The 19,084-nt window shown below is 46.5% G+C and overlaps 1 protein-coding gene across 1 annotated transcript; it reads right to left on the minus strand.

Moving 5' to 3' along the window:
• Positions 1-9,645: 9,645 nt before the first annotated feature.
• FEV (FEV transcription factor, ETS family member) lies at positions 9,646-18,308 on the minus strand. Its single transcript, XM_069985056.1, has 3 exons — positions 18,249-18,308; positions 15,358-15,429; positions 9,646-10,598 (listed from the first exon to the last, which is right to left on the minus strand). Exons 1-3 carry the CDS (start codon positions 18,295-18,297, stop codon positions 10,063-10,065), a joined length of 657 nt encoding a protein of 218 aa, XP_069841157.1. The 5' UTR covers positions 18,298-18,308; the 3' UTR covers positions 9,646-10,062.
• Positions 18,309-19,084: the final 776 nt, after the last annotated feature.

Genomic DNA, 19,084 nt, shown 5'->3' on the forward strand with positions numbered 1-19,084 from the left:
TTACCTGTCCAGGCTTCTCCTCCGCTCTGTCTTCCTCCCCGGGTCCCGCGCGCTCTATCTTCAGAATGGCCGGTCAGCTGACAGAGCGCTCAGCCAATCACAGGCCGGGACCGCCGCGAGTGTGGCCTGTCAGCTGACTGGCCATTCGGAAGCCAGAGCTCGCCGGATTCGGGGAGGAAGACAGAGCGGAGGAGAAGCCTGGACAGGTAATGTATGCTGCTGCAAGGGCTGCAAGGACATCGGTAATGATGTCCCTGCAGCCCTCGCTCAACGATCATCGGGCCGTGGAATAGGCCCAGTAAACGAGCGGCGATCTAGCAGATCGGCACTCGTTTACATCGTTGATCGGGCCCTCCTCGGCCCGTGGAATAGGACCCTTAAAGGGGTTATCCAGGATTAGAAAAACATGGCCGTTTAGTTCCAGGGACAGTGCCACCCCCTATCCTCAGGTTGTGTGCGGTATTACAGCTCAGTTCCATTAAAGTGAATGGAGCCAAGTTAAAATACCTCACACAACCTGAGGACAGGGGTGGCGCTGTTTCTAGAATGAAGCAGCTGTGCGTATTCTAATCCTGGATAACCTCATTAATACCATACAACAAAATAAGCAGGAGAAAAACCCAAGGGATAGTTCACAAAAAAAACTTTCAAATCAATTGGTGTCAGAAAGTGCCAGAGATTTGTAATTTATTTCTATTAAAAAATCTCTAGTCTTCCAGTACTTATCAGCTGCTGTACGTCCTGCAGGAAGTGGTGTATTCTTTCCAGTACAACACATTGCTCTCTGCTGCCACCTCTGTCCATGTCAGGAACTGTCCAGAGCAGCAGCTAATCCCCATAGAAAATCTCTCCTGCTCTGGACAGAGGTGGCAGCAGAGAGCAATAAAATAAATTGTAAAGATAAAAGGTTGGGTCAACCCTATTCTCTTGAATATTGATGGTCTAAATCTAAGGATAGGCTGTCAATACTTATTATAGATGGGGGGGGGGGGCTGTTCAGGTCCCTTATCTCTGGGAGGGCCGGTATAAAGAGTGTCTCCCTCTCTGGAGGACCTCTCCTGTCCTGCACTATAATCGTCCATGTGTAATGCCTCATTTCACCTGTGGGGGAGCTGCAGGATGACAGAACACTTCTTCCCAGGTTTCTCCTCCTGATCGCTGGAGGTCACAGCAGGAGGACACTCTCAGTCATGGTCCAGGGTCGGGGTCATAGGTCAGAGCAGGTGTCCAGGCTTAGAAGATACAATGTATACAATGGCAGCTATTCTCCATCATATATAGCAGCCAGGGTGCGGGTGATCCGCCCGCCATAGACATCCCATCCCATTGTCAGGAATGGCGCCTTAATAGAGCAGTTATCTCTCAGGCTGAATGAGCTGTCAGGTAGCATTGTGCTGCAGACAATAGGCGGAGGCTTTACTGTGTATCAGCCAAAGTAATGGAGTCCCTCCCGGAGTCATCAGCACAACGACGGCCTGTAGAGATGGACGTTCTCCGCTTCCTGCGCTTACTCGCTGTCCTCCAGCCTGGCACAAAACTACAACCCCCATCATTATTACAGCTTTCAACAGCTTAGAGAACTATGATCTAAAGCAGAGGGAGGGAACCTTGGCTCTCCAGCTAAAGCTTCGGCTGTCCAGGCATGATAGGAGTTGTAGTTTTGCATCAGCTGGAGGGCCAAGGTTCCCCATCCCTGATCTATACAATAGGGGGAGATTGATCAAACATGGTGTAAAGTGACACTGGCTCAGTTGCCCCTAGCAACCAATCAGATTCCACCTTTCATTTTCCAAAGAGTCTGTGAGGAATGAAAGGTGGAATCTGATTGGTTGCTAGGGGCAACTGAGCCAGTGACACTTTACACCATGTTTGATAAATCTCCCCCCATAGTCTTCAACCCTGTTGGTGTCCTAAAGGGTGTCTAGGCATGATGGGAGTTGTAGTTGTGCAATAGCTGTAGAGGTTGCAGTTCAATGACCTCCAACCTGTGGAGAGAAGCAGCACAGATCTCCCTGCTGTTCTCACAGTCACCACTTTCTACAGCTACCAGTTTCATTCTAATATATATATATAAATATATATATATATATATATATATATATATATATATATATATATATATATATATATATATATACACACACACTGGCACTGGCAGCCCGGATAGTGTTGTAAGAAAGTAGAGGATTTGTAGCAATGTGTCAGTAAAATATACCCTGACCCTTGTACACAGCTCATTATACATTTTGGGCCTCTTGTTCCTGCTTATTTTACCCCCAGAGGATTGTCTGCACTGGATACAATTGTAACAAACCCTCAGCTGTGAGAAACATTGCATATACACATATTGGTGCCTCATGTACTGGTCATGTGATCTCTTCATATATGAGTGGGGACCCCATTACCGGTGACCCCTGATGACATAACAGGAATGATACTGAAGACGAGGCGTCTGATACTAGTGAGGAGAGGAGAGGTCTGAGCAGATTATAGAACAAGACTGCGCCCTTCTTTACATAGGACCGTGTGAGATATAAAGAGACTGTTACATCATCACTCATCATATAAATAGAGACTGTTACATCATCACTCATCATATAAAGAGACTGTTATATCATCAGTCATCATATAAAGAGACTGTTACATCAATACTCATCATATAAAGAGACTGTTATATCATCACTCATCACATAAAGATACTGTTACATCATCACTCATCATATAAAGAGACTGTTACATCAATACTCATCATATAAAGAGACTGTTATATCACCAGTCATCATATAAAGAGACTGTTATATCAATACTCATCATATAAAGAGACTGTTATATCATCACTCATCACATAAAGAGACTGTTACATCATCAATCATCATATAAAGACTGTTTCATCATCACTCATCATATAAAAAGACTGTTATATAATCACTCATCATATAAAGAGACTGTTACATCATTACTCATCATATAAGACTGTTACATCAATACTCATCATATAAAGAGACTGTTACATCATCAGTCATCATATAAAGAGACTGTTACATCATCAGTCATCATATAAAGAGACTGTTACATCATCACTCATGATATAAAGAGACTGTTACATCATCACTCATCATATAAGACTGTTACATCAATACTCATCATATAAAGAGACTGTTTCATCATCAGTCATCATAAAAAGAGACTATTACATCATCACTCATCATATAAGACTGTTACATCAATATTCCTTATATAAAGAGACTGTTACATCATCAGTCATCATATAGACTGTTACATCATCACTCATCATATAAAGAGACTGTTACATCAATACTCATCATATAAAAAGACTGTTACATCATCAGTCATCATATAGACTGTTACATCATTACTCATCATATAAGACTGTTACATCAATACTAATCATATAAAGAGACTGTTACATCATCAGTCATCATAAAAAGAGACTGTTACATCATCAGTCATCATATAAAGAGACTGTTACATCATCACTCATCATATAAAGAGACTGTTACATCATCACTCATCATATAAGACTGTTACATCAATTTTCCTTATATAAAGAGACTGTTACATCATCAGTCATCATATAGACTGTTACATCATCACTCATCATATAAAGAGACTGTTACATCATCAGTCATCATATAAAGAGACTGTTACATCATTACTCACCATATAAGACTGTTACATCAATACTCATCATATAAAGAGACTGTTACATCATCAGTCATCATATAAAGAGACTGTTACATCATTACTCATCATATAAGACTGTTACATCATTACTCATCATATACAGAGACTGTTACATCATCACTCATCATATAAAGAGACTGTTACATCATCACTCATCATATAAAGAGACTGTTACATCATTACTCATCATATAAAGACTGTTATATCATCACTCACATATGAAGAGACTGTTACATCATCACCCATCGTATAAAGAGACTGTTACATCATCACTCATCATATAAAGAGACTGTTACATCATCACTCATCATATAAAGAGACTGTTACATCATCACCCATCATATAAAGAGACTGTTTCATCAATACTAATCATATAAAGACTGTTACATCATCACTCATCATATAAAGAGACTGTTACATCATTACTCATCATAAAAAGAGACTGTTCTTGATGCATGATGGGAGTTGTAGTCTTGTGACAGCTGGAGAGTCTCCCTGGTCATGTTATAAGGCTTGTTGAAGGAGTCAGAGATGACATAAGGGGAAAGCTTCCTCAATGTCAGAGAGCTACTGTGTATATGTGGTAAGGATAAGGATGAGAAGCCTCTGGGCCCCAGGACAGGGGGCGCTGTAGAGTCTCCCCCATGTGACTGCACTCACCCCCGTAACAGTGGCAGCTACAGGAACCCCCATAACAGTGACGGCTACAGGAACCCCCGTAACAGTGACAGCTACAGGAACCCCCATAACAGTGACAGCTACAGGAACCCCCATAACAGTGACAGCTACAGGAACCCCCATAACAGTGACAGCTACAGGACCCCCATAACAGTGACAGCTACAGCCCCTCACCCATAACAGTGACAGCTTCAGGAAGCCCCATAACAGTGACAGTTACAGGTACCCCCATAACAGTGACAGCTACAGGAACCCCCATAACAATGACAGCTACAGGAACACCCATAACAGTGACAGCTAAAGGAACCCCCATAACAATGACAGCTACAGGAACACCCATAACAGTGACAGCTAAAGGAACCCCCATAACAGTGACAGCTACAGGAACCCCCATAACAGTGACAGCTACAGGAACCCCCATAACAGTGACAGCTACAGGAACCCCCATAACAGTGACAGCTACAGGAACCCCCATAACAATGACAGCTACAGGAACACCCATAACAGTGACAGCTACAGGGCCCCCATAACAGTGACAGCTACAGCCCCTCACCCATAACAGTGACAGCTACAGGGCCCCCCATAACAGTGACAGCTACAGGACCCCCATAACAGTGACAGCTACAGGAACCCCCATAACAGTGACAGCTACAGGAACCCCCATAACAGTGACAGCTACAGGAACCCCCATAACAGTGACAGCTACAGGGCCCCCATAACAGTGACAGCTACAGGACCCCCATAACAGTGACAGCTACAGGGCCCTGAGCATGGAGGACTCCATCTACACCAATGACGGGGCGGGGGGATGTGTCAGGTACAATGTAACCCTGGCTGCTGCTGCTGCTGCTGTACAGGAGGAGACACAATGGGATGTGGGAGATGTCAGGAGCCCCGTATACTGGACTGTGCAGGTACCAGGAGCCATCTGTGTGTATGGAGCGCCCTCTAGTGTCAGGAAACAGGAACTAACGAAGGTCTGTAACTTCTATCACAGCTCTGGCTGTAACTGTTGTAGTGATGAGGAGGAGGATGATGCTGAGAATGAGGAGGAGGATTGTATTATTAGTATTACCCTGTTTCTCCTAGCTTTATTTCACAGGGTTTATGGACTGGGCTTGAAATATATTAATCTGTAGTTACAGTCAGTGACTTCAGGGCTGTTATGTTACAACATGGAGAGGGAGAGAAGGCAATACCATAGCTCCAACCATCCCAGACAAGTGCCCACCACCTCCCACCATGATAGCAGAAAATCCCCTCACCGAGTCCCAACTCCTTCCTCCTAAGTGTATAGGATCAGCCGAATGGACAAATCTGGGAATACATTCACTTGTCTTTAATTGGTGTACTGTATAGGGAACTGGTATACTGGTGTACTGTATAGGGAACTGGTATACTGGTGTACTTGTGTACTGTATAGGGAACTGGTGTACTGGTGTACTATATAGGGAACTGGTATACTGGTGTACTGTATAGGGAACTGGTGTACTGTATAGGGAACTGGTGTACTGGTGTACTGTATAGGGAACTGGTGTACTGGTGTACTGTATAGGGAACTGGTATACTGGTGTACTGTATAGGGAACTGGTATACTGGTGTACTTGTGTACTGTATAGGGAACTGGTATACTGGTGTACAATTATACTGTATAGGTAGTTGGTGTACTGTATAGGTAGCTGGTGTACAATTATACTGTATAGGTATCTGGTGTACTGGTGTACTGTATAGATAGCTAATACTCTGTACCTACCAGAAGGGGGCAGTGTATGTGTGTATTATTATTATTATTATTATTGTTATTATTATTATTATTATTATTAATAATAATAAGGCCAGGTATTGGGATTTTACCTACTTGCACCGTACCTATGTGACTACACCTATATATATATATATATTGCCCTCTGAAGAGACTGGAGATGATCAGAGCGTGATCAGAGGGTGACAGAGAGATGTTCTGGATGAAGAAGAGGAATGCTGGCAGCATGCAATGAGAACAACTCCTGGAAAGTTATCATTTATAGTCACAATACCCAAGGAACGAAGGAACGAAAGGAGAGACTCTTATCTATAAACAATTTTTGAATAATAAAACATTGTGTTACCCTGACTGCGCAGTACAGGATGCTACTGACCATATATGGACTGGCCTACCAGAGTGTGACATGTATGTGTCCTGTGACTTATAACCCCGCCTGTATTGGATGTTACATATTTCATATGAATGTGTAGAACCGCCCCATATTCTGTCTATAAAACTTGGGCCATTTATCCAGGCTTATAATCATGATACAATGTCTTATCTGTGTCCGTGATTTATAAGTGACGAGTTGGTAATACTGCAGGTTACAGCTCTAGATATATTTAAAAACCATCCATCCTGGGTATTTGACTTTTCTCCATAGAGACGGGTCAACATCTAAATTTAGACATATCATTATTATTATTATTATTATTATTATTATTATTATTATTATTATTATTATTATCATTACTAGTAGTAGTAGTAATAGTATTGGAATTGTCTTACTAGTTGACCACCAGCAGAGGGAGACAGAGTTTATTTCTAATTTCTAAACACATTTGTTGTCATTGCTTAGCTTCCCATTAGCAACTGTGCCTGACCCCACTGTCAGGAGGAGGGGAGCGGGAGGTGCAGGTGGCTGGCACTAGTGGCAGACCCTGCTCCAGCTGACACTCTCCAGGGGCAGGGGGAGACGGCTTTACCAACGGAAGGTTGGGAGGTGCCAATGGGTAATCATGGTACTAGTGGGCAGAGCCTGCTTCAGCTTTCACTGTCTGGAGGGGGGGGGGCGTGCAGACAGTAGGGCAGGGGGTGCATTGGCAGTGCCTGTCACTGCTGCGCCAAGTCATGGTCTCTGTGTGGGGAAAGGTGTGGTTGGTGAGTGAGCTGACAGTGCCACCCACTAGTACCATGTAGGCAGACCACGTGTTCGGGCCTTATAGCAGTTGCGTGGTCTGCCTCTATGGTAGCTACAGTACGGCATTGGTTATTATATCACTTCACTCTGTGTTTCTATACATGGCAGCTGTATGAGATGGAGCACATGTCGATATTTCCTATAAATGTCTGTAAATTCCTATTATAAGTTATTCTGTGTTCTAAGCACAGGAAGAATTGGTGGCAAATTCAGCTCTGCTACATCTGTATAAGATAAGATAATGTTTTGGCACTGACAGAAAGCTGAGCAGTAAACTGAGATGTATCACCAAAGCCTGTAATAGTAGAAACTTCTCCTGGCTTATAGATCTCTGCTTGCTGTCAGTAAACTGTAATAATAGGGGGGGAATTTATCAAGACCGCCGACCCATACATTGGTCTTGAATAAAGCTCCTTTCCTAAGAGGTGCACACATCTTAATAAATCGGACGGCCTCACAGGTGTAGAAGTCTATGCACTGTCCTAAAACCCATGGGTCACTGCTGTGTATACATGTACATAGGTCGGCACTGATGTTATGTGAATTACAGGGTATTCTGTGGATAAAGGTGTTTACTGCAATTTTTGGCCACTAGATGCCACTATTTTCCTCTATAGCAAACATATGCTAAAGGATGCTGAAGGGGTTAACTGCACATGTGACTGCTGCTCCTGCCACAGCCCTGCCAAAGCATCCCTCCAGTACTGCCCTATCAAGTACCAGTACTTGCTTATAAGTCTGGTGGAGAGATTGGTGCTCAGATAAATTCTCCTTCCAGTGTAAAGAGCAGAGTTCCTGAGGGTGTCCTTTCCAGGGCCTGGCACTTTGGCCAGTCCCTGAAGGCACCAAAGGCTAAATCCTTGTTTCTTTATAAGTTCCTTAAAGCCAGTCAATGACACCTGTTCACGTTGTGGGGGATTGTTTCACTCAAGTTTCTTCAAGGTCCTACCAGTCAGAACAAGGACATATTCTAAGCAGTTGGAGAAGTGCTGCTAGCCGACGTGTCCTGCTGCTGTTTCCTGCCCAGTTCCGTTTGCTAATGTTTAATAGCTAGCTATTGGACAGTCGTGCAAACCTGGGGCGTGTACTACTAGATTTACCACTCTGTGTACTTGGCCAGCAGTCATAGCTGTGCATAGACAGTCATGTCTATGTATTCTGATATAGCACCACCACACTACATAGGGGACATTGGGGTCAGATGTACAGGGGTGTGCAGGTACCCAGGGAGGGCTATTACCACCCTGAGCCCCGCAACGCAGCAGATGTTTATTACATTGTATCAGTGCAGGTGAAATGGATGGAGTCCAGGATGTTTAGCTCACAGAGCATTGTCTAACCCACATACATTGTATATACTGTACAGTTATATGTCCTGACAATGCTCCATAGTAAAGAATGAACCATAAATGCTATTAGTTCTAGATTCTTTTATTATACAATGATTCAACTTCATATAATACAAGAAAAAACATTGACGGTGACTTTCTCCAGCCTGGAAAATCCAAGAAGACACAATGGCGATAACGTCTGTCTATACATGAAGTATAATACAATGGGAGATGCCCATAGGTCACATGACCCTTATATCGGTGTCTGAGCTGCGTATGTATAGTCCGTACTCACTGCACAACCACAAGCTCCTCTGTCATTCTGTATGTCCTATTATTAGGGAGGCTGTCAGGTCTTATATGAGGGCGGCGGGGGATAGAGGAGGCCAGGCTGAGCTCAGGGATATATACTTCTCTGCAGAGTTACTCCATATGGACTCATATAGAAAGCCTGTGAGACCTTCTCCCCAACACCACCACAGGCTTTCTCTATGAGTGGTGGGGGAGCAGGACTCACAGGCTTTCTCTATGAGGGTGGGGGAAGCAGGACTCACAGGCTTTCTCTATGAGGGTGGGGGAAGCAGGACTCACAGGCTTTCTCTATGAGTGGTGGGGGAGCAGGACTCACAGGCTTTCTCTATAAGGGTGGGGGAAGCAGGACTCACAGTCTTTCTCTATGGTTGGTGGGGGAGCAGGACTCAGAGGCTTTCTCTATGGTTGGTGGGGGAGCAGGACTCACAGGCTTTCTCTATGAGTGGTGGGGGAAGCAGGACGCACAGGCTTTCTCTATGGTTGGTGGGGGAGCAGGACTCACAGGCTTTCTCTATAAGGGTGGGGGAAGCAGGACTCACAGGCTTTCTCTATGAGTGGTGGGGGAGCAGGACTCACAGGCTTTCTCTATAAGGGGGGGAGCAGGACTCACAGGCTTTCTCTATGGTTGGTGGGGGAGCAGGACTCACAGGCTTTCTCTATGAGTGGTGGGGGAAGCAGGACGCACAGGCTTTCTCTATGGTTGGTGGGGGAGCAGGACTCACAGGCTTTCTCTATAAGGGTGGGGGAAGCAGGACTCAGAGGCTTTCTCTATGGTTGGTGGGGGAGCAGGACTCACAGGCTTTCTCTATGGTTGGTGGGGGAGCAGGACTCACAGGCTTTCTCTATGAGTGGTGGGGGAGCAGGACTCACAGGCTTTCTCTATGGTTGGTGGGGGAGCAGGACTCACAGGCTTTCTCTATGGTTGGTGGGGGAGCAGGACTCACAGGCTTTCTTAGTTCAGCCCCGGTATCCTATGCTGCCGCAGACAAAGACCTGACAGATCCGCTGTTATATCCATTAAGCTGCTGTTAGTGAATGCTATGTGTGACCTGTGCACTTATTCTGTCCCAGTCCATCCAGCATACAATGAGTTAATGATAATGTGCGCTCATGTTGCTGACGCTGTTCATGGAGCTAAGGTGGGGGGTGGACACTGCGCCAAATCCCCCCGGAGCGGACTGCAGGCTGTGCCCCGGGTACAGAGCTGAGGGGGTGCCCGGCCAGTAGGAGAATCCGGCTGGAGAGACCCCAGAGGTCATGAGGTTCAGCTTGGAGAGACCCGGGAAGGGTAAGTGCGGCAGATTGCTCTGGAACTTGTAGAGAGACTGTTCGGTGCTGGGCGCAGACTGGCAAACCTGGGCCAAGCCATGGAAGTCAAACTTGTAGGCGTATCTCTTGCCATGGACCTTGGCCATGATGTTCTTGTCGTAGTAGTAGCGCAGCGCTCGGCTCAGCTTGTCATAGTTCATGTTGGGTTTACTTTTCCTCTCTCCCCAGCGTCGGGCGACCTCATCGGGATCGGTCAGCTTGAATTCTCCATTGGTCCCTTCCCAGGCGATACAGTTGGCGTTGGAGTGATCGGACAAGAGCTCCAGGAGGAACTGCCATAGCTGGATCTGCCCACTGCCTGGAGGAGGAAGAGAGAGCCATCAGATACAGGGGGGCACCGGATATACAGAGAGCCATCAGATATAGGGGGGCACCGGATATACAGAGAGCCATCCGATACAGGGGGCACCGGATATACAGAGAGCCATCAGACACAGGGGGGCACCGGATATACAGAGAGCCATCAGATATAGGGGGCACCGGATATACAGAGAGCCATCAGATATAGGGGGCACCGGATATACAGAGAGCCATCAGATATAGGGGGGCACCGGATATACAGAGAGCCATCAGACACAGTGGGGCACCGGATATACAGAGAGCCATCAGATATAGAGGGGCACCGGATATGCAGAGAGCCATCAGATATAGGGGGGCACCGGATATACAGAGAGCCATCAGATATAGGGGGCACCGGATATACAGAGAGCCATCAGATATAGAGGGGCACCGGATATAGAGAGCCATCAGATATAGGGGGGCACCGGATATACAGAGGGCCATCCGATACAGGGGGCACCGGATATACAGAGAGCCATCAGATACAGGGGGCACCGGATATACAGAGAGCCATCAGATACAGGGGGGCACCGGATATACAGAGAGCCATCAGATACAGGGGGCACCGGATATACAGAGAGCCATCAGATACAGGGGGGCACCGGATATACAGAGAGCCATCAGATATAGGGGGCACCGGATATACAGAGAGCCATCAGATATAGGGGGCACCGGATATACAGAGAGCCATCAGATACAGGGGGGCACCGGATATACAGAGAGCCATCAGATATAGAGGGGCACCGGATATAGAGAGCCATCAGATATAGGGGGGCACCGGATATACAGAGAGCCATCCGATACAGGGGGGCACCGGATATACAGAGAGCCATCAGATATAGGGTGGCACCGGATATACAGAGAGCCATCAGATACAGGGGGGCACCGGATATACAGAGAGCCATCAGATATAGGGGGGCACCGGATATACAGAGAGCCATCCGATACAGGGGGCACCGGATATACAGAGAGCCATCAGATATAGGGGGCACCGGATATACAGAGAGCCATCCGATACAGGGGGCACCGGATATACAGAGAGCCATCAGATATAGGGGGGCACCGGATATACAGAGAGCCATCAGATATAGGGGGGCACCGGATATACAGAGAGCCATCAGATACAGAGGGGCACCGGATATACAGAGAGCCATCAGATATAGTGGGGTACTGGATATACAGAGAGCCATCAGATATAGGGGGGCACCAGATATACAGAGAGCCATCAAATATAGGGGGGTACTGGATATACAGAGAGCCATCAGATATAGGGGGATATAGGGGGGCACCGGATATACAGAGAGCCATCAGATATAGGGGGGCACGGATATACAGAGAGCCATCAGATATAGGGGGGCACCGGATATACAGAGAGCCATCAGATACAGGGGGCACCGGATATACAGAGAGCCATCAGATATAGGGGGGCACCGGATATACAGAGAGCCATCAGATATAGGGGGGTACTGGATATACAGAGAGCCATCAGATATAGGGGGGCACTGGATATACAGAGAGCCATCAGATATAGGGGGGCACAGGATATACAGAGAGCCATCAGATAAAGGGGGCACCGGATATACAGAGACCTATAATATCCCAGGGGGATATAGGGGGGCACCGGATATACAGAGAGCCATCAGATATAGGGGGGCACCGGATATACAGAGGCCTATAATATCCCAGGGGGATATAGGGGGGCACCGGATATACAGAGAGCCATTAGATATAGGGTGGCACCGGATATACAGAGAGCTATCAAATATAGGGGGGCACCGGATATACAGAGACCGATAAGATCCCAGGGGGATATAGGGGGGCACCGGATATACAGAGACCTATAAGATCCCAGGGGGATATAGGGGGACACCGGATATACAGAGAGCCATCAGATATAGGGGGGCACCAGATATACAGAGACCTATAAGATTCCAGGGGGATATAGGGGGGCACTGGATATACAGAGACCGATCAGATCCCAGGGGGATATAGGGGGGCACTGGATATACAGAGACTGATCAGATCCCAGGGGGATATAGGGGGGCACCGGATATACAGAGACCTATAAGATCCCAGGGGGATATAAGGGGGCACCGGATATACAGAGACCGATCAGATCCCAGGGGGATATAGGGGGGCACCGGATATACAGAGAGGTCATAGTGATCCATAATAAGGCTATGTTCACACTGCATATGAGTCCGGCCGTAGTGCGAACCGCGAATATACGCACGTAGTTTTGAGGTTGATGCGTTCGCTTGAAAGTATACGATATACGCCCGCACAATGCACACTACGTATGAGCTTGCGACCGGATTGTATACGGCGCCGTGTTTGAGGACGGAAATGTTGAAACTCACGGCCGTGGATTTCCATGCGGTCCCGTACGGAGTACTTATTTCAGCCAAATTGAACTTGATTTTTCGATCTAAAAGGTTCTGTGTGGTTTACGGGGCTGGGCAAAGATTTCCAAGTAAATGACCTGTTTCAGATCGCTTCGAAACAAGCTAGGGAAGCAGAACTGTACTGCGGGCGTATGTTCACGGTTCGTACGCATCCGGCCGCATGTCGATTTTTCCCACGCCCGTAGTTTCAGCCGCACATGTACTGCAGCATGAACATAGCCATAAGGCAGCACTCAGGAATAAAGGAAGACTAATAAATAACAATAATAATAATCCATCATCCATCCTCATCACCACCACACCAGCGCCTACATACACATATACATAATACTACCATATGGCGTCTACCTCATCATGAATTCCTACACAATATATTAAATATAATACTATAATACCATATACTACAAAGCCCCGACACATAACACCACATTGTGATCTCATAATATTACTAAACAATGCCAGATATTACCATACACCGTGTTACAGAGTGCTTACCTATGACTACTGTACACCAATCAGCCATAACATTAAAACTACCAGGCTAATATTGTCTCAGTCTCTGACCCTACACATCACTATTAGCCCTGGTCACAGTCCCTCCATTATCATTATATATCAACGTTATTCACCTAACCTATTGGTGGTTGTAATGTTCTGGCTGATCCATGAAGTTATAAACTGGTGCAGGTACAATGACTCCAGAGAAATAATCGGAGTTCAGCTCTGCAGCCTGTAACTTCCCCCGGACTCAGGATACATCCAGTGATCTATATGCCCCAGTCCTATACTATTATATGTTGTGTTATTAGTAATCCTCGGGCGCTGTCCCTGGTGCTGCAGTCACTGCTGGAACTGAGAAGAACCCGCGGTCACCTCCAGCGCAGAGCAGAACCGCATCGTGTATATGTGTACAGGACTGGAGCAAGGGATATAACTATATATATATATATATATATATATATATATATATATATATATATATAACTGTATAGATGTATATATTACCATAATTATAGAGGTATAGGTAATATATACGTATATATATATATATATATATATATACATATATATATATATATATATATATATATATATATATATATATATATATATGTATGAATGTATTTATGTGTATAGGTATATACATATAACCATACGCCTATGACTGAATTGTATTGTATTGTATATACTTAGATGACTACACGTATAACTGCATGTATAACTATATGTATGATTACAAATGTAGTAGTGTGTATAATTGTATATCTACTATATATTATATCGTTATAAAAATGTAGCCGACTATAATAAATGAATGTATATAATAATATGTAGGGGGCAGTAGAGGCATTTACCACCTTGGTTTCGAGTTGTACTGTATATATATATATATATATATATATATATATATATATATATACACATATGGCTATAACTTCATGTACAGCTGTACTGTGTGTGTGTATATATATATATATATATATATATATATATATATATATATATATATATATTTCTATAAAGCTGCTGCTCTGTTATTTGTCCAGTGTAATAAAATCCGACAATTGTGCCAAGGAAATAAAAAAATAATCGGAAAACATTCTCTGATAATAAATTATTATAATGATAAAAATGATAGAATTCTTATATAGTTATTATTTACTCCTTCTTTCTATCTGACCATTCATTTACCGACATTATAAAAATTGTAAAAGAAAATACTAATAAATAATAATAATTATAATAATAATTCCAGCTGCCTGATAACACTGCTATCTATGAGAACTAGATTATTATTATTATTATTATTATTATTATTATTATTATTATTAATATTTTAGTTCTATATGGGATTAGTCCCTCGGATCAGTTATTGTTTCAGGTAATGACATCATCTGTTACATTGTTATTCTATAGTGACCCCGCCCATCGGTTATTAATTATAGAATAATAATATTGATAATACCTTTAAAAACTATAGTAATAAGTAACATCTGATACATTGTGTTTATTCTCATGTAACTAAATCTTTCGGGCTGGTGATCCCTCATTCTGTCTGTAATATTTCCAATCACTTCCAAACCAAATTCCTAAGGCGAATTGTTACCTAATCACGGAGTTCTGAGGATTATTATTATTACTATTATTATTATTATTATTATTAGCTTTAACCCTGTAAATGCAGTAATCCTATGTTCAGGCTGATAACTATGCGGCAGACACCAGTGACCCCGCATCACATACAGGAGACCCTTCCCTAATAACCGCAGGACAGACATAATACAGACAATGCGTTTATGCTCCCGTTCTCACCTTTCTGGACTCCGGCAGTGAACGGCCTCCAGTTCTGCGTTTTCTCCTTCAGGAAACTTTCACCTACAGGATCTGATCCCAAGAGACATCGATTATTACATAGAAGATCTCACCCGACCCCGACAACGATCACATAGGATGTTACATAGCGGAGCTATACGGGGAAGATGCTCTAACATAGAGAATACGGTAAACGATACCCCCTACACATCTGCCCCCTAATGTCCCCGATATCCATTTAGCTTATTTGAGACCCCCAAAGTATCCCCCCCCCAGTGGATATTGGATGTCTGTGTTTGCGTTTTTCTTGCGGTAAATGTTTTATGGGGTGTACAGGGTCATCTGCTATGGAGGTGTCTATTCCAGTACTGCATCGGTGCCCCAGTGGTTTGTAGGTTCCAACCAGTATGGGGTCTATAGGAGCCCCAGTAGTTTGTGGGTGTCCCTCTGGTTTGTGGGTGTCTCTCTGGTTTGTGGGTGTCCCTCTGGTTTGTGGGTGTCTCTCTGATCTGTGGGTGTCCCGGTGGTATGTGGGTGTCTCTCTGATCTGTGGGTGTCTCTCTGATCTGTGGGTGTCCCTCTAGTTTGTGGGTGTCTGTCTGATCTGTGGGTGTCCCTCTGGTTTGTGGGTGTCTGTCTGATCTGTGGGTGTCCCTCTGATCTGTGGGTGTCCCTCTGATCTGTGGGTGTCCCGGTGGTATGTGGGTGTCTGTCTGATCTGTGGGTGTCTGTCTGATCTGTGGGTGTCCCTCTGGTTTGTGGGTGTCCCTCTGGTTTGTGGGTGTCCCTCTGATCTGTGGGTGTCCCGGTGGTATGTGGGTGTCCCTCTGGTCTGTGGGTGTCTCTCTGATCTGTGGGTGTCCCTCTGATCTGTGGGTGTCCCTCTGGTTTGTGGGTGTCTGTCTGATCTGTGGGTGTCCCTCTGGTTTGTGGGTGTCCCTCTGGTTTGTGGGTGTCCCTCTGGTTTGTGGGTGTCCCTCTGGTTTGTGGGTGTTCCCATAGATCCCTGTCCTCGGGCTGAGTGTAAGGGGAGACGGCAGGAAACGCGTCCAGGAAAAAGGAAATCCGACTTCTGTGCGGTATTATAAGGCTGCGGCTCCGGGGAGAAGAGAGAGCGGAGGAGAGAGAGGGGCCACAGAGGGTGAGGATAGTGGGGAGGATAGTGGGGTCTATAGGAGGGGAGGATAGTGGGGTCTATAGGAGGGGAGGATAGTGGGGTCTATAGGAGGGGAGGATAGTGGGGTCTATAGGAGGGGAGGATAGTGGGGTCTATAGGAGGGGAGGATAGTGGGGGGTCTATAGGAGGGTGAGGATAGTGGGGGGTCTATAGGAGGGTGAGGATAGTGGGGGGTCTATAGGAGGGTGAGGATAGTGGGGGGTCTATAGGAGGGTGAGGATAGTGGGGGGTCTATAGGAGGGTGAGGATAGTGGGGAGGATAGTGGGGGGTCTATAGGAGGGTGAGGATAGTGGGGAGGATAGTGGGGTCTATAGGAGGGTGAGGATAGTGGGGAGGATAATGGGGTCTATAGGAGGGGAGAATAGTGGGGGGTCTATAGGAGGGGAGGATAGTGGGGGGTCTATAGGAGGGGAGGATAGTGGGGTCTATAGGAGGGTGAGGATAGTGGGGAGGATAGTGGGGTCTATAGGAGTGGAGTATAGTGGGGTCTATAGGAGGGGAGGATAGTGGGGGGTCTATAGGAGGGTGAGGATAGTGGGGGGTCTATAGGAGGTGAGGACAGTGGGGGGTCTATAGGAGGTGAGGACAGTGGGGGGTCTATAGGAGGTGAGGACAGTGGGGGGTCTATAGGAGGTGAGGATAGTGGGGGGTCTATAGGAGGTGAGGATAGTGGGGGTCTATAGGAGGGGAGGATAGTGGGGGGTCTATAGGAGGGGAGGATAGTGGGGAGGATAGTGGGGGGTCTATAGGAGGGGAGGATAGTGGGGGGTCTATAGGAGGGTGAGGATAGTGGGGGTCTATAGGAGGTGAGGACAGTGGGGAGTCTATAGGAGGTGAGGACAGTGGGGGGTCTATAGGAGGTGAGGATAGTGGGGAGGATAGTGGGGGTCTGTAGGAGGAGAGGATATAGAGGTGTCATATGTGGTTAGGGATTGAGGGGTGTCAGGTCTAGTTCTATTACTATAATGAGGACCTTGGGGTTTCAGGTCTATTTCAGATTCAGGGTAGTTGGCGGGGGGGGGGGGGGGGGGGGGGGACTGCTATACAGAAGAGGGGTGTCAGGTTAGATGAGGGAGATGATGATGGGGTGCAGATCTGTTAGAATGGAGACAGTGGGGGATCAGCAGTTATTGGGGTTCTGGATGAGGGAAGGAGCTGTAGCGATGAGGATTGGGGTGACAGATCATTACAGGGTGAGGATTGGGGTGACAGATCATTACAGGGTGAGGATTGGGGTGACAGATCATTACAGGGTGAGGATTGGGGTGACAGATCATTACAGGGTGAGGATTGGGGTGACGGATCATTACAGGGTGAGGATTGGGGTGACCGATCTTTACAGGGTAAGGATTGGGGTGACAGATCATTAGAGGGTGAGGATTGGGGTAACAGATCATTACAGGGTGAGGATTGGGGTGACAGATCATTACAGGATGAGGATTGGGGTGACAGATCATTACAGGGTGAGGATTGGGGTGACCGGGACCCCCAGAAGTGGGAAGTCAGGAAGAAAGAGCAGAAATGAAAAGAGGGGCGACCAGAAGAGGCTATTGGGGGCAGAGAAGACCCTGATAGATGATGGAATAGGATGGATGAAGAATCGCAGGGAATAACGCAGGAGTGCATGGGATGAGAAGCCAGGACCCCCAGGGGCCCCCAGACCCCAAAGACTTTGTCATCTGGTCCTCGGATCCCAGGGCTGGAGCTGTCTACCTGTCAGGTACATGTTGAGCAGGAGCTGGGATCCACCGCCCTGAGCCATGGAGCTGATCCCTATGACTGATCCCACCACTATGGTTATTAGATGCTGGAGGAGGGAGAAGAGGAGGCAGATAATATCCCAGCAACAGGCAGAGATGGGGCCCCTGATCCCCCCCCCCCCCGGGCCCCTCCCTGCCCCCCCCTCGGGGCCCCTCCCTGCCCCCCCCCCCCCCCCCTCGGGGCCCCTCCCTGCGGCCCCCATCATTTCCTTTTAATTAAGCGCCCTGTTCACACTCAGCCGCTTATCAGCCCCATCTCCGCATTAATAAAGCTGCTGTTACTCCGGAGACGCCCCCCCTCCCCCCACGCCCAATTTTACGCCCGTTAACTCTTTGTAAACAGCCGGCAGCGTCAGAGATGCGGCTTCTATTGATCGGCTGTATCGCAGCTCGGGTATCTAAGCACGCTTCATTACATCTGAGCAAACAACCTGATGGGGAGCCGGCCATAAAGCTGCAGTTACTGAGACTCAAGCTGCCATTAGCTGCCATTACTGACAGCACCCCTTGTGTGCCAGGGCCAGAGCTGCCTGCAATTACTGAGCCCTGCAGGAGCCTAGGAAAGCTGGGTGACTGGGATAGATGGGGAGAACATGTTGGGGACCCTTGATGTGCAGCTTCTACATATCTGTCAGTGAGACTGAAGACCACATGGGGACTGGAGATTATACAACAGGATTATGTGGATGTCACATCGGGAATATTGTGACCAGTTCTGGAGACCTAAAAAAGGAGGGTGATAAAAGAGAAAGGGGGTCCAAAGAGGGGCCACAAACATGGTGGAGGGGC

The sequence above is a fragment of the Dendropsophus ebraccatus genome, chromosome 9 (assembly GCF_027789765.1).
Source record: "Dendropsophus ebraccatus isolate aDenEbr1 chromosome 9, aDenEbr1.pat, whole genome shotgun sequence".
Classification (NCBI taxonomy): Eukaryota; Metazoa; Chordata; class Amphibia; order Anura; family Hylidae; genus Dendropsophus; species Dendropsophus ebraccatus.

Coding starts and splice junctions, on each gene's coding strand:
- FEV (XM_069985056.1), bottom strand. CDS start 18,297: ATGGCTCAGGGCGGTGGATCCCAGCTCCTGCTCAACATGTACCTGACA. Junction 15,430..18,248: donor GCTCAACATGTACCTGACAG/GTAGACAGCTCC, acceptor TCTTGGGATCAG/ATCCTGTAGGTGAAAGTTTC. Junction 10,599..15,357: donor CACTGCCGGAGTCCAGAAAG/GTGAGAACGGGA, acceptor TTCCTCCTCCAG/GCAGTGGGCAGATCCAGCTA.